Source organism: Apteryx mantelli, chromosome 4 (assembly GCF_036417845.1).
Source record: "Apteryx mantelli isolate bAptMan1 chromosome 4, bAptMan1.hap1, whole genome shotgun sequence".
Taxonomy (NCBI): Eukaryota; Metazoa; Chordata; class Aves; order Apterygiformes; family Apterygidae; genus Apteryx; species Apteryx mantelli.
Genome location: NC_089981.1, coordinates 72,200,812 through 72,223,434, shown reverse-complemented (window position 1 = coordinate 72,223,434; position 22,623 = coordinate 72,200,812). Strand labels below are relative to the sequence as shown.

General features: G+C 39.4%; 1 protein-coding gene across 1 annotated transcript in view; it reads right to left on the bottom strand.

The window, feature by feature from the left end:
* SLC24A4 (solute carrier family 24 member 4) overlaps window positions 1-22,397 on the bottom strand; it is a 93,677-nt gene extending 71,280 nt beyond the window's left edge. The window contains exons 1-2 of the mRNA XM_013940983.2: window positions 22,104-22,397; window positions 19,627-19,737 (exon numbers count right to left, since the gene is read on the bottom strand). Coding sequence (XP_013796437.2) covers window positions 19,627-19,737; window positions 22,104-22,260 — 268 coding nt within the window. The 5' untranslated portion in view covers window positions 22,261-22,397. The remainder of the gene's footprint in view (window positions 1-19,626; window positions 19,738-22,103) is intronic.
* Between the last annotated feature and the right edge of the window lie 226 nt (window positions 22,398-22,623).

Below are 22,623 nucleotides of genomic sequence, written 5' to 3'. Positions count from 1 at the left end.
TGTGACAAATCTGGCCATGAACGGTGTTTGTGCTAAGTAAAACGAGTGAGTTGGAATGCCTGCTTGGTGGGAAAGCTGGAGGTGGAGCACTCTATAACAGCCGTTAGTGGGTAAATTGACAATTCTGGAAGACCAAGGAGAAGGCCAAGAGTCCTAAAATACCCATGGTGTCCAAAATGAGAACAGGACCCTGAGAGAAAGAATCAGTTAATGTTTTGAAATCACATTCTCCATAACCAGATGACAACAGTAAGCACAGCGTCCTAAATTTTACTTTCTAAACTTCTTTCCTCTACTACCTGTAATCAATAAAAAATGAATAATGGAAAAGCCCAGTTAAGCTATACATCCTGCTGTCACTTATTTTATGAGGCAGAGATATATGCCTGCAGCAATACAAATGATACAACTAAATCTTCTTCAAAGTCACATGCACAAAAGTTCCTCCAGAATCATATTTATAGTAGAAGAGTCTCCTAATTAAAGCAATTCACAAAAGTCTAAGACAAAACAGATCAAAATATAATGCAATAACAAATTAATAGAAAAAGTTGGTCATGTTCCTGTCATTTTAGCTAGGTCCTTAGCAAAATGTACTGAGAATTGTATCTATGGAGGTAGAATTCATCTCATCTAACACTGATTATAAAGGAAGCTTGCCTTAAATCAGAGAGAGAAGATTATGCCAGATTTCATCCTACCCAGTGTATTCAGGATGCCTGTCTCCACTGATGATAAACATATTCTGTATAACTAAATCTAAGTTTTAGATGGCTAACATTAAGTGGAAGTTATTCTCATCATAAACAACCAACATGATACACTTCATAGGGACCTGAGCTTCTGATGGTGAGTGCTCACTACTTTCTAAAAAGCCAAATATTTGGCAACTAAAAAAGAAAGACACAGTTATCACTGTTTTTGAGTGGCTGAAAATTATTTTAAATTTACAGCTATAATAGCTATAGTATAAAATGTGACATATGATTTGAAAGGTTTGTAATTTTATCATGAAATATTTTCAGAGAGAAGATATTTCAAATGCAATGTTCAATTTCAGAAACAATTTAAAGTGTATCTAGGGTATGTATAATTATCTAGTGTCTAGTATTCTGTGCTTATGACTGTCTTTGTTTGAGGTATTCAGTGGCTCCCATTTCTTCAGCACAATCTAAGGCATAGTTGCATGCAACCTAATCTATGTGAGGTAGAAAAGCATCTTTAGTCCAGTTCCATAAATGAGGCCTCAGACACAAAGGGTGAAATCAGAAGCGCCAAATTTAGGGCTTAAGCAGGACTAAGACAGAACTTGAACACCAGGCCTAAAGAAACAATCCAGAAAGTTTACATAGTGGTTGCCTATTCCTGGAGGTACCAGAAATTCAGCGCCTCCCTGTTTATCTTGCAGTTCCCTAGGCAGTTTCACCTGCGCAGAACTACCCTCACCTGGGGAAAGAGGCAACTAGCTTTTACCAGAGCAACACTACTCTCCAGTAACAGGGTGAAACAGCATTAAAATCTGTCCAAGCCCTTAGAGAGGCCAGATCCATTAAGTATGCTCAAAGTACTCCTTACACATCTCAGAGGACTGAGTTCAGAACAAACCACAGTAACTACAGTGTTTTCATTAAAAAGCTAAACCTAGATCTTTCAATTCCCAGATCAGAGCTCCCACATCTCACTGGCAACTAGCTCAAAAGAGTACCACCTCTCCCTAAAAAAGAAAACAGCTTGTAACTATCCCAACTACAGTCCTAAAGTTGATTCACACGGTACAACTGTTTTGCATCTTTGCACATTTACTAGTAAGTCAGTCCAAAAAGACTGAGAGAGTGTTGCCAGCAAGGAAAAAGGAGCTCCAGAGTTCCCAACCTGCTCCACCAGAATTGCTAACTTTAAACTTTTTTTTTTTTTTTTTTTTGCTACAGACAGAGACTTTTGCTCTCTGCTCCTTCACTCTCTCCCACTCCAACAACTCCCTGTGTTTCGTGTGCAATATTCTGTAGCAAGAGCAACTCATCCACTCCTACCTGAGGTACTTCCTCAAAAACCTATTTTGTGTTCAGAAGTCTTCACTGACTTCAGTATGAGTGCTGTGGGCGTGATTTGGGTTTAGAGACCTATAACACTGCAGAAAGAAAATACACAATCTTTTAAAACACTGCAAAAACTTTTCCTTACTTTTCCCCCTATTACTAAAGTGCCAAGATGTCCAGGTGCCTAAGGATGTACTTAGTGAGACTGTCAAAGACATCTCACTCCTACTGAGATCCAGAGAATTAAGAATCCTCACACCACTGAAGATGTCACTGGGAATCTGTCTGTATCTTTAGGTACTAAAGCCCTTACAATTCCCTGCTCCTTCTACCCCCCCCCCCAATTCCCTCTCCTGTTTAAGGGAATTTTCCTTATTGACTTTAATGAAAATGAAATCAAGCTCTTCTTAATAAAATCATATCCAATTTTTTCATGGTCAGAGAAATAATTTCTAGGGACAGGAGTATAACCCACACTAAAACAGTATTTTGCTTTAAATTAAGCTGCTGATGGAAGTTCCATAGCTTTGAATACACAGAAGTAGGTCAACAATCTAATTTGTAAGGGGGGCACAGTGCTTTTGAATCACACACACGACTCTTGTGGATGTTACCTGGCGCTTTTCCACAGGCCAAGGACAATGAATAAACATAGAGATTTACAGTTTCTATTTTACCACCAAAAGTCATCTAACATAATTCAAGGTACTTCTATGCAAAAGGTAGAACAAAACCATTGCCTGGGAGTAATTCATTTTCATTGTCTCCCTCTCTGAGGGGGAAACAAGCAATGGCTACTTTGCTTTCCTCTAGATAAATTAGTTTCACTGTGATCCTTTTCAGAAATACAACACATGAATTTTAAAGTGGTTGTAAAAGTCCACAGAAACTCAGTTGAGCATCTTCCATCTGTACCAATTTAAACACCCATCCTGAAGAACAACAATAACAGTTTTGAAATGTCCTTTTCCTTGGCTCGCCTCCCTCCTACTTATCTATAACCTTCTTCTCTAAGCATTTTGATGACACAGGGATATTTCAATACTTTAACTATAAAATTTAGTATGTCAATGTTTTTACTATATAATTAGTGGAGGAAATATGCACACCTGACTGCAAACTGTGTGATTTTGAATGATTTAAGATCAAAACAGGGAGATTCACTGTTCAAAATAAAGAACAAGCTTCCCAGCTGCTTTGTAGTCCCGCTGTGAAAGAAAAGTGGTTACACAATAAATTATTCCAAAATTAAGAGGAAACTTTATATTTTTTCTCTTTTATGAGATACACTGGTAACATGAATAAAAAAATAATGTCTCTGAGAGTGCCAAAATGAAGGATATTTCTCTCAGTGGAATTAAGATTTTAATACTTTGCCTTTCATCTGAACCACACAATATTCTTTAAATCTAAGAACACCGAATTCCAGACTTCCCTAAATAACCTGGGGCTTGCTACTACAAATCTGTCAACTAACAAATCCCTCCTCATCTCTACAAAGGCTATGTTTTTAAAGGTCATTAGCTGGTCAGCTCACACACTAGCCTTGCAGAGCATGTAAATACTGGAGACAGAAAAAGATATAAAATCTCTATTTCCCATTTTAAGTAACAGTGCTTCTTAAGAGTATATACTCTCTGATGTAAATCAGAGTATCTGTATGCAGGTTTTACCTGTTGAGGATCTGACTGAATGTCAGGACACAAAGATTCCAGCTAAAGCAGCTAACATATATTGCTGATGAAACAGCTATACAGGCAGTAAATACACATATTTCCCTCAAATTTCTAAATATTCCTAATAATTTTAGCCTTCCCAGTTTCAACTCACTGACAACTTGCATTTATTTATTTATTTATTTTCATTCAGTACTGTCCTGTGACCATATTTTCAGCTTCAGCAGGGTAGTCAGAGGGATATGGACTCTGGAGTCACTCAGTGCAGATCTTGCCACTTTTACCACTATGAGCCTCATGTTTATCTGTAGGAAGTGGGATCTGAATTGCACCATGCTCCATCAGGTTTGACTAGAGTGAAGAGTTAGCAAGTTAGCTAAAAACCTTTGCAATGAACTTAGATGTATTCTCAAGCATATTTTTTCCATGGATCAGTTGTTAAACACAGGCAGCAAGATCGTAGTGTCCAATGATGCATTTGATATATTTGGTTAAGTCCCACTGATGCCAGCAATGGGTTAGAAAGGGCCAACGTCCACACAATGTAAAATATTATTTGGGGACATGGAGGAAGCACAAACACACGCATATACAGGCATTGCTCCCTATATTAAGTCCCATTTTGCCTGAACACAGGCCAAAACATAAATAATCCTTATTGAAGGATGCCCAAGGCAGTGGAAATGTCCCAGTTCAGGAAAGGATCAACAACTTTCTTGACTTTAACTTAATTACATGCTTAGAGTTCATGCTTAAATGATGTCCTGAATCAGAATCTTGCTCAAGTGAGCCAAGTGAACTCATGAATTAGATCCACCATGAGTATATTTAAAATCTGTCCTTTGAACTGAAGCGAATTCACCATAGTTGGAATATCATATCAAACTTCCAGTTCTAAATAATTTCCTCCTGGGGCAAAAATAGTCCCCTCCAAGGACTGCTGTTTATTTGTGTGCTAGTATCCCAACTGAAGAACTGCATTTCACATCCTCAGTTTCCAGAATGTAGACAAAAAGAGATGCCAATCAAATGAAAAATTAATTCAAACCTCAACCAAAAATAAATAAATATATCCAAATCCACACATATATTTAAAAGATTAACTTTGAGTTACAGGACTATTTCTGTAGTACAGAAGTGCAATCATGTTTTCTGTGAGTCATTTCACTTTAGCAGAGATGTCACTCCAGCCTGTACTTAACACAACAAGGGAGGTTTACACTAATCAGCTTTTTCTGAAGTTTAAACTCCAGTGTCACATCACTAGCTGTTACACAACATCAAGAAATACTAGCTGTGCTGATTTACAAGAGCCAGCCTGGTCTGGTTTTCAAACATCTGAAGTAATATATATTTTCCCAACGGAAAATCATTTAAAATCAAAGTTTCATGTTTTAGTTTGGAACAATTAAATAAAACAATGCATCATTCTTTTCAAAGCCAGAACTATTTCATGGATGGCATTAACCTTTGGCAAGCCTTGAAAAAATGGACTTTAAAGATTTTTATCTTCATTTAGTATCTCACAACAATATGATTTTTCTCACAATTTTAATTACACATCCCCATCTTTGTATAGTGGTGAGTGAATATTTTCACAAAACAGAGAAGAGGCATGCTCCTTTCTTGAGTTCCTTTCAAAGTAGTACAAATGATCTGGATTACTTTCCTCATAAAACATAGACCATACAGCTCAACAGCCAGTTAGGCCAAATTTCATTTCTTCATTTTTGTTATTCAGCAGTGATAAAGCTGTCTGGCACTCATATCAGGATCTGAAGCAATACCGATGGAATTTAAACCTTTTAAATTATATGAAAATCTTTTGGCTAAAATAAGTCTTCTTATGGGGCAGGGGAGGGGGGGAGCACTCCCCCCCCAAAACCAAGTTAAATATGGGTCCACTCAGAGCACACATGTATTCACACACCAGACTTTAAGCAGAATCAAAACACCAAGGAACTCTGGCTAATCTCATAATTGCAAGAGGCTTTTATCCATGGCTGTTAAATAATACGATACAAATTGCCTCTCCAGATTAAATATACAAAGTCACCATACAACTAAAATAGAAGGCAGTGAAGGGTTTACTATACCATTAATAAAAATAAAAGAAAAATTGTATTTTAGTCATTACTGTAGTTTCCATAACACATAAACATATTTACTTGCAGAATATACATGCATTCTTTTGGAACATAATGAGTATAAAACTTTGAATTTCTACTCCTGTAAATGACTAATTTGATATACTATTTAAATACAAGCAATCCTTTTTCACCCCATATTAAAGACAATCTGTAAAAGCAGAACAGGAAGAAAGGTATTTTTGCAGAGCTTGGGGCAGGGAGGAGAAAGAGAAGACAAACAAAAAATCAGAGCAATGAACTGAAAACGGGAAAGCAGCAGACACCTTACTGATTTTTAACAAGCTACACCATATTTATATTCACTCTAAATCAGAATCTATATTGTGGCATATAATTAGGTCTAAATTTACTATTAGGGAAGCCAGGATCATCTTAATTCTCTGCAGGGAACAACAAGGCTTAGCGTTACAAAGATGTTTTACATGTTCAGAGCTCAGTCTAACATAATATTTGTAAAGGAGTCAAAGGGATCTAGATTACCAACTGGTACTTAATTTACTCTGTTTTCCTAGGAAGCAAACAAACAAACAAAACAAAAAACCTTTTTTGTGGAGCGGAGGAACATAGGCAAAGTCTCAGAGGGCAGCCACTGCTGCAGCCATAGCTAGAATTGAGGCGTTCCTGGTCCCCCCGCCAAGCTGAAACACTGGACCTGGGTCTCTTACAGTAAAGACCTATGCACAAGGCTATTACTCAGTGCTATATGTTTTACGTCAAGGAACAGAACTATCAAACACAAGCTTTAAGACTTCAGCTACTGCAATCAACAAAAATAGTCACTAAACCAAAAAGAAACATACCTGTAACTTACTGATAGCAAAAACAGAAGTATGATTTTATTCTAACTCCCCCTCTGCAAAACTCTGTTCACCTAGTACAGAGATAGAACTTACTTTTCTATACAAAACAGATCAGAATCTACTTTTTATAATAACATGAGCAAGATATCAGTTTGGGAGCAAGTCTGTAGGCCCTCCAGATTCGTGGGATATCATCCCCTACTGCTGCCTGAGCACAAGAGAGGCTAAATGCCTTAACACAGACAGGCACACAGTCAGTGTTTTCCAATATAGCTATTTTCCACTCTACACTTCGGATACCAAAGGTCCTTGTCTCTTCCAGAAGTTATCAGATGTACTTAGCTGACCCCCACACCTGAAAACCCTTTGGAGAAGGACAGAAATGCCCTACCGATCACAGCTGTGCCACTTTGTCACAAAATATCTGGCAGAGGTCTGATCTAGGTGCAGTCTCTCCTCTCAGAGCTGCACAGCAGTGCTCAACTCTAATAGTACGGTCCAGAGTCAGCAATGCAGTAGGACCAGAATATTTGTAATGAGTCACTGTTTGGATGAAAGGGAAGAATTTTAGCTGTGAAGACAATCATTTTTTTCATTAAGAAAGAAATGGTACATGCATCACTATTCCCATTCCATCTGCCAATCTCATCCCAGAAGAACAGGACCACTAGTGGCATTTGTATAGCATTCAACCCTGCAGGGGCCGGTATGGGGGGAGGTGGGGGATGGAAAAAACATAAAAATTTGAAAATGTCTAACAAAACCAGAAGATCCTGAAAATAATTAATGGTGTCCACAAAATCTCACCAGTTTCAAAAGCAACTGAGCTTTTAGAAACACAGCACTTCTTATAACCATGAAAAGCTTGTAGCAACAGTCCTTTTCTCAATTTAACGTATCTCCTACACATACGCATTAGTCTTGTATATACATATGTGGGTATGAACTGATAAAACAGATACTAAGTAAATAAAATTTCACAAGTAGGTATATAGTAGAGGCTTGATTATTTTGTTTTGCATTTTTCCCAAAGCAAACCTGAGTCTAAAGGTACAAAATCTGTGCCTTGATTGTTTTGTAAGCAGTTATAAATATTCCTTTCAACCTGAGTAATCTGTGCTAGTTGTACTACCTTCAACACTACACAAAGAGTAATATTATTTCTACTGTCCAAATTCTGTAACACAAAGTCAAATGTTGCGTAGCTTGGGAACAGACTGTGTTATACAGCAGGTAACATTCAGTCAAACTGATTAATTTCCATTTACTAGTCTGTTTTGTCTTGCAGAGAAAGCAGCCCAGCTCCAACCTTTAATTACCTAAGTAGTACTTACTAAACTTAGTTGCCCTGAATATCCACAGATTAAAGCAGTTCTGGAGATGATCCCAGATAGTCTTTCCAAGTAAGAATTCCCCCATCAGGTGCTGTTACACTGATCAACCCTGGTTGACCAAAGAACAATACTAAACTCAAAGAATTAAAAAACATAATTGACTAACTTCAAGGCTGGAATATTTGTTCTTGTTCTGCACTCAAGAAACTCAGTTAAGGCCTACTCAAAGGCCCTCTAAAGATCAATGAAAATAAAATTCAACAACGTTTGAATTAGGCACAAGCACAGATTTGCTCCCACATGAGAAAATACTGCTGCTCTTTTAGCCTGAAAGCAACAGAGAGCTTCATTTTATTCTTGGTATGGCAAAGGGGTATTGATCTTTTATACAGTCCTTCTCACACAGCGGGCTCCAACCTATTTTCCATCCACCAGCAAACATTGTCCCAGTAGAGGAACCATCGATGCAGCTGAGACATGCAATGTCCCTAGTCACTACTTGTATCTCTCAGGATCCAGGTTCATGCCTCCAGCTTGAAAACCACTTGCTGGCATCTCCATTTGCTGTGGGCAGCAGCTGTAGTTCTTTCCCATGGATGGGGCAGCCACGCTTCTCCTCACCTCCTGTGGGAGCAACTGAAAAGATCTACAGGCTCCAGGGTTCCTCCTGACCTAACATGGGTCCCTCTTGCTCTAAGTAGATAAGAAGGGGAAATGATAATCACTCTGTTGTGTAGAATTCAGCTATCTAGTACAATAAGCAGGGGAGGCAAGTTGGATACTTCACTGACAACCTCTAGATATCACTGTAAATCAAAAACATTCAGCATATTGAAGCAGTACTGGGCATATCCTCATCCATTTCTACTGATAACTAGTCTTTGTGCCCCCTTCTGTTAGACTTCATAAAAACATATAGAAAAAAATTTCTGTTATGAAAAGTTACATTTCTCATGAAACAAAGCACAACAGAGGAGTGGAGTGACTATGAGCTGATCAGGAAGGAGAGCAGAGAGACAGCCCTGGTAGCCGCAAAACCTCACCATTCAGTGAACTTACTGGAAGTACAATTTATGATTAAAAGAAAAAAAAAAAAACAGCTTTGCTGCTGACCCTCTCTACAGACTTTAGGCAAATCACTTTGCCTTTTTAAGTCTTTTTCTTCCCCTTTGCATTGTTTATTTCTATTATGAGCTCTCTGGAACAGAAACTGCATCTCACAACAAGGACAGACAACACTATAGCTACATAAGGACCATCCTCGCCTCCCTCCGCCCTAACTGGCAGGTGACTGAAATATGAATAATTAACACTAACTCTAACTTCTTCCCAGTCTAACCAATCCTCGCTGGCTGATCTCCTGAGATGCCATGATACTAATGGCTCATGAGGAAAGATTTGAAAGAGGGAAGAATTATGATTTTCCAGATATTTTCTTTCACATACTAATCTGTGAGGGGCAGCATCAAGATAGTAAGGAAAAGCAAATGGACACTGGAAACTCATCTCAAAGTGTCAGCACAGGCAAAAGCAGCAGATATAAGCCAGGAGAAGCAGGGAAGGGGAAGTCTTCTGAAAAGCCTAAAAAGGTAAGAGGAAAAAAAAATACAGTTTGAGGCCACAGAAGCCAAAGATCCTGTGGAGGGTGGTAAAGAGGTGCGACATAATTAGGCAAAGAATGCTACCTTTGCAAAAGCATGAAAATGTATTTAAAGAGAGAAGATTCTCACCACAGAATAATTATGTTTAGAGAACTAAACCTGAAAGGTCTCACCATCCAGCAACAAATCTGCAGGGCAGAACCTTAGCTGCTATAACTGTCATAGCCATAATGACATAGCAGAGTTAGGGCAGCATACATCAGTGAGGATTTGCTCTCAGAAGCTTTGAAGAACAAATGCCTCTGAGAGTCTGTATTTTGGGCAAGGAATTTAAAATTCAAAGCACATGCTGATTCACAATAAATGGAAAAAAAAAAGTTTTTTTTCCCAGTTCAGTTTCTTTGAGCTTCTAAACATAATTTCTTCAATTTTAACTTAGCAGTCCTAAAGTTTAGACATTTCTCACCATCTGTGAGTATTTACATCTTGCTATTCATGTGCTTTAATACTTCTGTGCAGTAAATCCAATCATATTACCCTGAGCCTACTGAACAAGTGACTGCATCATATGCAAGAAAAAAGAAAAGTCATCTGATGTCAGCAATCTCTGAAGATAGACCAACAAGCAAATACGCGTGGAAACTGAACAGGCAGAGTCTAAATTATCTTCTTGCTCTCAGAAAGGATGGAGGCACATTTGCTACTGTTCCCCTCTGTGGGTAGAGAACACCACCCTGTTAAGATTGTTAATACAGCACCTGTCATTAACATTATACTGTTAGTTTAATGTCGTAAAAAGGGAAAAAACTGAACAAGGACATATACACATAGCCTGTGTTCTACCTGAAGTATCTGCTCTGCTGTATTCCGAATCCTCAGTAGAGTCCCAGTAGGAATGAATTTGAGTCACAGTTTCTAAGGCTATTATGTTTTCTACTATAATGCCTTCAATGTCTGCCAACTTTAAAGAATAAAGGAAACCATCACTCTTTATTGCTTGAAGGTTTTGCCTTCCTGTAGAATAGCAGTGATGCCAGTTTAATTGTCAGTGCCTTCATGGAGTATTTTCAGCCAGCTAGGTGGATAACCACATCTATTCTGTAAAAAATCTTTGGCATTAATAAATACAGTAAAAGAAATGTATAAGCAAATCATGTAACTTCTAAATAAATAATTCAGTAATAAGGGGTTTTATCAGGAATATTAGTAGAACAAAGTGACTTACTGCAATGAAACAGCACACAGTGGCTAAGAGTATTTTTAAATCAGTAATTTTGACTTTTAAAACAAACACTGAGACTCAGGAAGGCCTATTTTTGGTGAAGCTTTCTAAATTGCTTTATATCTACATGGACTCATTAGTACAGTCCGTCAAAATGCTCTTTACATACCAAACATAAGGCTGAAAACAAGCCTTTCTGTAACTTAAGCACTTTTCAGAAACCCCACTTGCTTTTTGTTCTAGACTCCTGACCCAATCAAAAATCAAATTTCTCAATGCATCTTGATTTCTTTGCCCTTTTTACTATTTCCTCAACTTACTAGTTCCCAGGGCCCCAGCCTCCTTTCCCAGTTTCTCCCTGGATTCTTCCATGGTTCATTATCTGGACTAACTCTCCATCCACCCATGTCTTGCATCCCTTTTTACCTATCCTCCAATTCCAGTCTCCATGACTGAATAATCTTAGTCTCCTACCACCCAACTCCAAATCCCAAGTTCCTCTTATCCCTCTTGCAACTTCTGATGACCACTTCCCACCTCCAGCTGCTTCTCACAATCTACTTCTCTGCTTGTCCAGCTTCACCTGAATCTTCCACACTGTATGGTCCAGGCAGGTCTGATGAGAAACTGAGAGCACAGAGAGGGCATCTCTGCTCTCCACACTGTTCTGCAACCCTCAGGAACAAATATAGATCCAGAAAAGGTAGAATCTTCAGAAATACTAGCTACAGTCTTGCAGGTCTCAAAAGAATTTCCAAGCTGCTATTTTTGACAGTTGTTATCTAAAATTATGCAGGTGTCACAGACATAAGTGGATCTCTCCTACCAAGTTTCCAAAATGCACCAGTTTCGAGGTTTTTTTGATAAACAAAGCAAAATAACTTTTTTTCTCTAGCCGCACTGTGGAAAGTGACTGGATTATTTGGGTCTTCATAAAAATAGCCTGTCTAAAATTTATCATGTTCAACACACAAAAGCACTCAGCCTTTTCTTTGCAATTTTCTATTAAACCAGTAATCTGAAGCAGATACTCATTATTCCCAATTCAAATGTTTAAAGTTTGTCAAAATTACAAAGAACTCAAACAGGTTCTTACAATGGGACATGTTGGATAGGCTGAAGTCAGCTACAAACCACAGCCATCTAAGAGTTGCTAGTGCCCACTTCAAGTTTTCAATGCAAAATTCTGTCCTTTCCTTCTACTCAGTCACTTATTTAAATCATTATACTACGAAATAATGAATGCAGTGGCTAATGTCTATCAAACAACCCAGTACCTCCTAAAGACTCTGTCCTAGGCAGACCCCAAGAGAACGGATTAATGCTCACCAAGATTGATTTACAATGCCTTCCCAACCCCAATTTCCTACAATAGTAGAGTGAGGTATGATAACAATCGTGCACGATATGAAGCAAGATGGCAGCATTTCTGTCTCAACTGCAGTACATGGCTGGGTGTCACAGACAATAAAATGAAAAGTACAAAAGCAAGGTGTGAAAATAAAACGGTCATGAATAAGGATGGATAAATTTAAATATGGCTTTTATACCAACAGCAAGATTTTCTGTGTGTGGAAAATGGAACATGGCCATACTAGTGAATAAGAACAGATCTAAATACACACACACAATCCCACATTAAGGGCAAGATATTCACCAAGACCATGTAGATCTGGATATCCAGTTCTCATTAACTTTGATTTTGAAATACTTAGTTCAGGAATTCAAATATGTTGCAAGTGAAATGTAATTCATTTGGTTTCCATACCAAATCACAGGATAATAGGAAAATTCAGGTCGGAAGGGACCTTAGAAAGTCATCTTAGTCCAAACTCCCGTTCAAGCATCATCTTTGTAGGAGCCTAGATTGGGAGTGAGATGTCTAGGCTTGATTCTTTGTTCCACTACAGCTTCCCTCTTTGACATTGGCCAGTAACTTACATGCTGCTGTCTGCCTGAGTTGCCCTCAGTCACAGGGGGAAATGTTGGAAGTGTTACTACATTAACATTTGGAAAAAGCTTAGGTATTGTGGTCTGAAATACAGGAAAACAAATATCTAAACACAGAGCCTGACTAATATGGGAAACTTTAGATCTTAGTCTAGCATTCCAGAGCATTCAAACATGGGCTTTTTGTCCCAATCAGAGAAAGTGAGGGCCTGTGACCACAGATGTTAGATTTGGTTCTGAAGCTGCTACATTTCAGAGATTGTGTTTTTGTTTCAAGTTCACTTCTTGGTTTCAGAGCAAAGACTTGCCTTGTAAAAATTCTTATCCACAGTGTGCTTCAACTGGATCAAAACCAACTGTGTGTGAATCTGAGTCATATAAAAAAGATTTCATTATGTAACATTTTTATTAGGTTTAAGAATAGATCAAACGACATTTTTTTGTTTCATTTGCCCCATTTACTACATCTCTAAATGGCATTTTAGTCAGATACTTATTTACCATGTGTTAAACTACTTCTTGCAAATTTGGCACCTAGACTTGGGGAAAGGGATAAATTACCCTGGAGTTCATTTCATGTTCTCAGCTCTCCAGGGGACTCTGCCAGCAGGTTGAGCCAAAGCATGGAGAGATGTTTGTCTCATTTCTTTCTACCGCTTTGGATGCCAGTATTAATACACTGCTAGAAAATGAACAGCTCAGGCAGAAGACCGGTTATTTTTGAAATTTTAACTTCAAACAAAGCATATTTTCTAAACTGGTTCACAAAATGCTAAAATATGAACAAAACACTTTTCCCATATGACTTCTACTCACACCAGCCCTTATAATACACACATCAATAAGCCTGGCAAAGAATGTCAGAATTTCAACCTAAATATAGATGTGAATTCTGATTAGGAGACTTTGGGAGGCCAAACAACAATAACTTGTCATTAAAGGCTTGTCATCTGCCCTCTACTAGTCCATTTAATGTGCTTTTAAATGATCACACATCTGTCTCCCCCAGGGAAACAGAAATCATCTAAGTGAGATGACAATCAATAAAATTTACCACACAACATCTAGAGGGACAAGAGTAAGTCCAGAGATATTAAAAAAAAAAAAAAAAAATCAGGTGACAAGTGTCAGAGATAGGTTATAGGCTAGCTGGTTAGTAAATCTTTCTGCTATATGAATATGGGTATATGTGCATGTATGTCTAAATATATATATGTCTATATATACACACACACACATACGTATTTGCTGGACACAGCATCTATATGTTACATGAATACCATATGCATATGAGAAACTAAAATTCTTTTTAAAAAAAACTTTCCTCATTTTCATTTTCTTTTAGACTGCAAGGATAGGATATTCAAGTTTGACAAATTTTCTGGGCTTTGAGGGCATAAGGCATGCAAATAAAGAAACATTTCAAATCAAAACACATGCACTATCAATAAATCTATCATATTACAATTGCACGTTTTCTGTGCATAAGGGCAGAGAAAACACAGCTTTTGTTTCTATCACCTCAGTAAGATCACAGTCTTGCTGTGCTAGGTACTGCACAGATGAATAGTAGAAGAAACTGTAGGTCATGTTGAGTTTACCAGTTTAGACCTACCATCAAAAAAAAGGTTACAAAGATACTATTAATACCACCACCCTAAAAATGGGGGTCTAACACATTTATCCCAGTTACAGAATGGAAGTTTGATCTAGGGAAGATCATTATCACGTTGTTTATAGAAAAAACATTAGCACAAAATGGCAGATTCCACCAACAAAACAATTCTGTTTAGATCAGCATTTAATACACAAAGTTTATGATCTTATATATTAACGTGCCTATGAGGATTAAGAAGAACAGAATATATAAAGCCATATTGACAATGGTATATTTAACTAAGCACCATGTTTGTTAAATAAAGTTGATGAAATTGATGCTTCCTAGAATGTTCTTTACTACAAATGCACAAGAAATAGCTTCTTCTATCTTTTTTTGTAAAATTACTTTGAAAAGCCACTCCTGTTTCCTCTAGTCAGTGAAAACACCATCACTGACTTCTGTAGGAAAAGTGCTGGGCTCTTGTATTCTATGTAGTACGTTAGCAAAAATGTTTAAGACTTCTGCAGTTTCTCTACAATGCATCACATTCCCCATGAGTCCCCAAGGTTTGAATAACTAACAGTGTAAAATATACACAGATTTAATGACTTTTGATTCTGACTCAGAACTCAGTTATACACATGCTGCTAGCAAACGCACTTTATTTCACTGTAGAGGACTGATTCTTTTTCCTTCACCATAAGAGCATAAAGCATTGCCACAATGTGCCTTTTAATTCTAAAATAAAAGACAGCATGGCTCAGAAAGAAATGCTGACCCCTGCCTTTCCCCCAAACCACAATTCATCTGTACCCACTGGTAACAATGGAAAGAGCATACTTGAACCAGATCCCCCGCTGGTTAAAATCAATCAATGCTGCTCACGAGTTGTCCATGGTTGACAAATCTCTGGACAGAAAACCCCACAAAATTCTTCCAGTTCAAGGCAGCCCACTGACCAGCGCCAGAAGACTATAACAAAAATACATTCTGATACATTTCTAACTCACAGCAAATCATTTAAATGTTCTCACTACTGTATACATGGATTACTTGAAAATATTCACAACAGAAAACACTCCAGAACAATTGCTTTAATAGACTAACATGACCCACTGGAGTCACACAGTTAGACACTGCCTACCTGGTAGATACACCATACCATCCAATCACCCCTGCTTTTAATTGCTCTCGAAATGTTACTCAGAGTGTTGGAGAACATGGTGATCATGGGAACATTCTGAAACAAGAGGCAAGCCATAAGAGCACAGAAGCTATAAATCAGTCTTGCTGGGCAGATGGCACTGCAAGCTAGCGAGCTGTCGGCAGATGGAAGTGAGAGTTTGGATAAGGCAAAAAAAATTGGTTGCAAACTAATAAGATCTGTTAAGATGTTAATGACAACTATCCCTTTCTAATCATTTTGCTTTAAACTGGGGTTAGATCAACCCCTCCTCCTATAGATATTTACCTGGGAAGAATTTTCAGAGCTGTAAAGAAAAGATTTGGTTTACCTCAAGGAAGGCTAAGTACAGCAGCCATCCAGAGAGGGCAGTGGAGTTATTCAATATGAAATGAGCAGAAGATTCATAATTCAGAAATCTCAGGCTCTCATGAAATTTTTGAAGTCCAGAGTCTTCTATACACCATCTGTAAGTCTCCAACCTGGCTCTCTACAACAACTTGCTTCTTTTCATGGCACAGGGACTTCCAACAAAGGGGCAACTGCAAGCCAGGAAGCATCTTTACTGGAAGACTGCTACAGGACACACTAACTTTGGTGAGAATTTGGTCTTAGTCCAGACTAGATGTGAGGTTGGCTTGGTGCTCACAAACGCTCCACCTCCTTCCCACAGCTGACCTACAGGTCCTTTGCTGCCTATATGGAATAGGTGGTATCTTGAAATCCTTATGACTGCAAAGTAGTTACTATCAGAAAAAACAGTAGCAACCCTCAAGACATTCATGAATATCAGCCCCTCTAACCTCCAGTGTTAGACAAATCTTTCCCTCTGGTTCTCCAGTATTAACAAATAAACTACTTTTTTTTTTCCTTTTTTTATTAATATTTTTCTTTCCTTTGTCACAGCCTCAGGGTTCTTTTTATACGCGGCATTGCCAAGACTTCAAAGTTTTTTTCCTATTCTGATACAATGGCCCCAGAAGCGTTAATAATGTTTTCAGAAGAACACAGTACAAAATGATCTACTTCTGTAAAAGAGGCAAGCTCAGAAAATGTAGGCTCCTCTGTTATTTCTAGAGGCTTATGAGGTTTTTCCCCCCAAGATATATTGCCATGGATGAGCTCTTGTCACTACTGTCATGGACTGCAGGATTCTCATGGTCCTATAAACTTCTATAGATGCAACTTCTGACAATTGAGATTTTTTTTTAAATCTGCATGTAAGAAAAGGGGACAAGGTGGTAAATAAATTAACTTTGTTGAAAGCCTTTGGGAAAAGGGAAGTAAAGCTGCAGACTTGTGTGGGAAGCTAATAAAGTGAAAGCACTGCAACTGCACTGCAATGACAGAAAGGATTAACAGGCTCTCAGCAAGAACTTGCATTCCCCAAGGTGTTAGGAAGTTCTTGTATCCTAAACACACTTACAGAAACATCCACATAAGGAAACTGCTGTGTACCATATACACACACATGCATTTGTAGGGCCCTTAGTGCTTAAAGGAGATACAGAAATGACATAGAACAAGAACAAGCACATCCCATAACGGAGTCTACATAGAGCACTTAAATATTAATATAGCATATATACATACTAACTATCTGCTCTTAAGATATAAAAACAAATGACCAGAAATAAGGTCTAGTCATTTAAAACATTTGACAATACATATCCAAGATTTTGTTTAAACTCAGAAGGATATTTTCTGGGGTAAGTGCATAAGTGAAAGCTCACATTCCAAGTGAAAATCCACACTTTCTCACCAATTTCCTGTGCGATCTTGATCAAGCCTCTCAGTGTTTCCTGTCACTACTTTCCCCAGATGTAGTCACGGGGTTACACTAGCTACATGTCTCATGGAGATGATGTGTATGCTACTTGCTCCTTTTTGATCCAGTTTAGGTCACTATACCTTCTTCACATTACAATACAGATCTCAATCTCCAGCTATCAGACAGGAACCAAAAAAATCTACAATTAGATTTTATTAAGCAATAATGATCATCGGATCTTACAAATGCATTCCTGTCCAACAAACATCAGTTTCAGATATTTTCAAGTGTTCCCTGCATTTGCAGCTGTCTATCTTTTACCTAGCCACTCATGCAGTGTTTGTATCTCCCCTTAGCTATATAAGATCCAGAGAGATAAGCTGCACTTAATTATAGAATAACAGGAAGTGACTAAAAAGGCTACCATTGCAAAACTGTGACAAGTTTGATTAGTAAACCTGTGTTCTACCTTGAAGCAACTTCTTTTAAAAAGAAAGGCTAATTCCGGCACTGTGGCTAGAAATCATGAATTTAATGCAAGTCTCATGATAGTTTTCTTAAAGCATCAGCATGCTGAAGCATACTTGAGACTCTCAGCTTCCATGAGTTCAGCCCTTGTGGTTACAGAGAAAAGTGCACCTCAAAGATTCAAATTTCAGAAAGCAAATCAAAATGACGCAGCTGTATTTATTTATTTAATCCAGTGATTCTTAAACTAATCTTACAGTTTTGGAGGAGGGAAGAAAGCCAACTCATCTGTTTTAAATATCTGGAGAAGTCAGCATTGCTCAAGGTATTACAATTTATACATAAGCGTATTGAAAATGTTCTCCTTTAGCAGTTTTATCGTATCAGTGTAAATAAGTTCCCATTCATCCTGAATGGGAATTCCCATCAAAAACTTTGAGAGGTATCTTTCTGATCCAAATTCTATGATTTTGTGCTCTCTGTTGGCTTGGCTCTGCATATGCGTGTATGTGTGTGTGCACGCATGCGTTCATACATGATCGTATTGATGCATCCAAATATGTGGAGGAAAACAAAAAAGGAATGGGAAAGAACAGTATTTTCTGATTACTCATCAAGAATAATGACATCTTTCCAAAAGGTCATTTGTTTCTTATTTCTTCTCTGTGGACAACTTTGATGGATAAACCAACAGTATCGTAGGGTTACAGGTCCAAACAACAGCAAAGTAACTCAGAATAATTTCTTAACAGAAGTATAGAGAAGTCCAGTTTAGGAGTATAGATGTCCTGGGCATCAAGGCAATAAAATTTAAGCTTTTGGACCTGCATACTTTGAGCATGGTTCTTCCGTTCCACCCTCAGAAATGCACAAGCACAACAGGGGTATGAATCTATGCAATAGGCATCTCAGTGCTACGACACATAACTGTGAGAGGAGGGAGCACTGTTTCAAACTCCTCTAGTGCCTTGGGGCTGGCAGCATCCCAGAATTCATGCTGTCATTGTTTGCAAGAAGGTACAGACTTTGCTGTCATCCCCTGGTTGATCAAAGAGTCATACTGTAAAAAAAAAAAAAATCTGAACTTTAAATTAATTTGGCAGGTGCCATTGGCAAAATGTCTCATCTCCCACACACCATAAACCACCAAGAGGCAAGGACAGAGAGGAAGGAAACACACTGGAAAGACAGATGGGAAGATGAAAGCATTGTGGACTAACGCTCATATTAAAAGGCATCATCTATCCTTGCTCTCAATCAATTACTATCCTCTTGCCAGGATGGAAATCTTGAAGTGAAATAAATTCCAGGGTTTCTATATTACTTACCTCACCATCCTCTTCCACAAAATATAAAGTCATACTTTGAATACATAGCAAACTATGTATTCAGCAAAAAAACATAGCAAAAACTAGTTAAGTCTGGAATGGTAATGAACACAAAATACTGTGCTCAATGGTATCTCAAACACTGTATTTTTAGCTACCCATCGTTTCAAGAAGAGTGCACCTCTCATTACTACTGCAATAAACATAGCATCAGATACACAGAAGCAATCACCAAAAGAAAAGAAACTTGTGAAATCAAACTGTCAGTTCAAGCCTCATAATGACCCCAGAACATAATTATGTCTAGATATTAACTTCTACCTTTTGTAGATAAAGTCATTGCATTCCATAGCATCATAAACCTTCTTTCTACATGGTACAGTCTTACTTTTTCATAATTTTGACACTTTAATGTTTACCCTAACACATCACTGCAACTTGGTCATGACTGCACAGTGCAAAACGTTTCAACAGCTTACAAGACTTCATGAAGTTTTCCCATCTCACCTGGCTCTGTACAGTTCTTTCTTTCATGGGTCCTATTAGGTGATGCCATCAATCTTCTATTCCTCCATACTTCTGACAAAATGTGCCTGTCTGCAATAGCCGATTCTCGGCCTATATTAAATAGAAAGAGGTTATGCTCACTCTCAATATGTATCATCTTAACTGGACTATATGCCCCTACTAGCCAGGAGCACTGACAAACTACTGGTATGAACACAGCAAAATGAAGGTCTAACTGTGACAGACACCAACATACTAGGTGCACCTAGCTACAAAGGGTGAAACTAGCTGTGAAGGTGCAGTATGACAGCTATCAGCACATTCTGGCTACCACAGTACCTGGCTGCAGTCCCTGACAGGCAAATATTCTGCAGCAAACACATGCTGAAACATGCACCGCTGAATCTCAAGTCTTACTGCTACTCTAGATAAACTACCCCAGCTATGCTGACATGAGCAACAATCACACTTTCATTTAGACATTCACATTACTGATTTCTCAAAAATAAAAATAAACGTAAAAAAATTTCAGTTATATTTTGATTTAATCTTAAACTAGAGGCTCGTCTTGTCAGTATTGAGTATATTTGGTTATATCAATCCTTGCATAACTTGTTGAGGAAAATTAAAAATAACTGCATTGTGAGAGCCCACAAGTCTCAACAAAGACAAACTTCTTTATAAGCCAATGGAGCTTTTGCCTAAACTAGTACTCCAGGAGCAGCCTCAGTGGAACTTACTGAATATGGTACATAAGGAGCATTTGCAATAATGTAGGATATGCAATTATAATACTCAAAAAAAGAAGAGATCCCCTTAATTAAATCACTTCCATCTCAACTCTATCCGCTTCAAATGAACATCTAATAATAAAACTTCTTCAGCATCTGATCTCAAAATTTATATTCAGTCATCATGCAATGTTTGTGCTTTGCTACAGTGACTCTTGCAAAAAAAAATCTAGCTTGGAAGTTAGTTTGGTTAGTGTTGTTGCTTAAATGTTCTGCTGCCACAATTATAGGAAACATAGAGAACAGATGGTCACTGTTTATGGATACAATGTAGTATAAATTAGCAAGCTGAAAAAAACCTACCTGATACAGATACCACCAAAAATTAGGTTATGGGGGATTTAGTTGATAACCCAGGGGATTAAAAAAGATAACTTTCATTAGTCATGACATTTCTCATGCAGACCCCAAAAAGTTCTGGAAAGTCTTTATCTGCAGCAAAAAAGCTCAAACCATGTAAACATAATCACATCCCAAATTAGTTGTTTTCACAAACCAATAAATTTATGAAAGTAACTAGCTGGTGCAAGAAAAAAAAATCAAACAGGCATAACAAATGGTTCTGAATGAAGAAAATAATAATATATTCTAAAACCACAAGTAAAAAATAGTTTCAAAGTTCTGAGGTGAGCAACATGCTAATGTGGTGTACGATACTAAATTCTTACATGGATGGCTTGATGACATCCTAGATTTATCTCAAACATCACAAGTAATAATTTGAACACAAGAGCTATATAAAGTGTAAGTTCCGCTAGATTTTCTTTTAAACACACCTTTTAACTTAGCTTTAATTTAAGAAGCTGCTGAAATCTGATGTTCTTACACTAAACGGCATGTTAGGATCAGGGCTTAGTTCGGTTTTGTTCTTGAGGAATGTTGGCACTGCTATCTAGAGACCCATACGGCGTCCGCCACCTCAGGCTTCATGCACATGAGGAATACAAGCAGTTTGCAGGAAAAGGGCTTAAAATTGCACACTTAGACCCCAAACTGTGCTAGCAGGCAGTAAACAAACAAACTGGACTGATGTAGCTGATTATAAATGCATCAGTTTACAAACAAGGCGCTTGCACAAAAGATGCAACAAACTGTATACAACATGAGATGAACACTGTTCCTTGCCTAAAATACAATTTTTTTGTCACATCCACGCTGTGATTTAAGGCCTTTTGGAGGGAGAAGATGAAGAAAATAAACGGTTCTGGCTGATGGAGGTTTTCGACCGCAGGATGAAAATGAAAGGTAACCCGGAGTTGCAGGCGGGACCAAAAGCGATCATCCTCGGCTCTGCTGCAGTGGCAGTGGGAAACTACTCCGGGACCGTTACCAGGCATGCAAATGCCCCGTGTTTCCCATTCACCTCCCGACCTGAAGCCCCTCCGAGAGGCACGGGGGGGCGTCGCCAGAGCAGGCTCCGCGCCGGGAAGCTGCCGGACGCCAGCGCCGCGCCCGCGCGGAGGCGGGCGGCCCCGGCGCCGGGCTACACACACGCACCTGCCCGGCGTGGGGGTTTCGCCTGGGGAACCCGCGCTGCTTCCCCGCCTCGCCTGCCTGCAGGGGTATTTCCGCGGAGAAGCTCAAAACGGGAACAACGCTTGACCGCGGCACCCTCGCTCTCCACCCCCGGGGCGGCAGTCCGCCGCGCACCCCCGGGCCGCCGGTCCTGCCGCCACGGCTACTCACCCAGTCTGGAAAGCAGGCTGGACATGCACCACACGAAGAAAAGGATGGCGCAGATGAAGCCCAGCTGCTGCAGCAGCATCTCCCGCCTCTTGCGAACTTTCCTCAGCGTTAGCAGCATGGTCTTCGGGGGGCCGAGCGGCGCCTCGTCCAGCCGCATGCGGAGCAAGCGCGGGCCCTGAGGGGGCGGCGAGCAGGCGGGGGCCGTCGGTCGGTCGGCGTGTCTGAAAGCGGGGCTCACTCCCGGCGGCTTCCCGCGGACGGCTCCATGTCAGGCGGGCTGCAGCGCGGCGGAGAAACCGGTGCCCGGCGCCTCAGGTCGGCAGCAGCGAGGCAGGTGGGAGGCGGGCGGGGAAAGCGGCGGCGGGCCGGAGGAGGGGGCCGAGGCGGCGCTCTCACGGGCCGGGCTGAGCCCCGCGCCCCGCGCGCACCATGGCCGGCGGCGGAGGAAGCGGCGCGGCGGCGCCCCGCTCTCTTCTGGCAGCGGCCGCCCCCTCTCGCCGCCCCACAGGGGGCCGCGGGA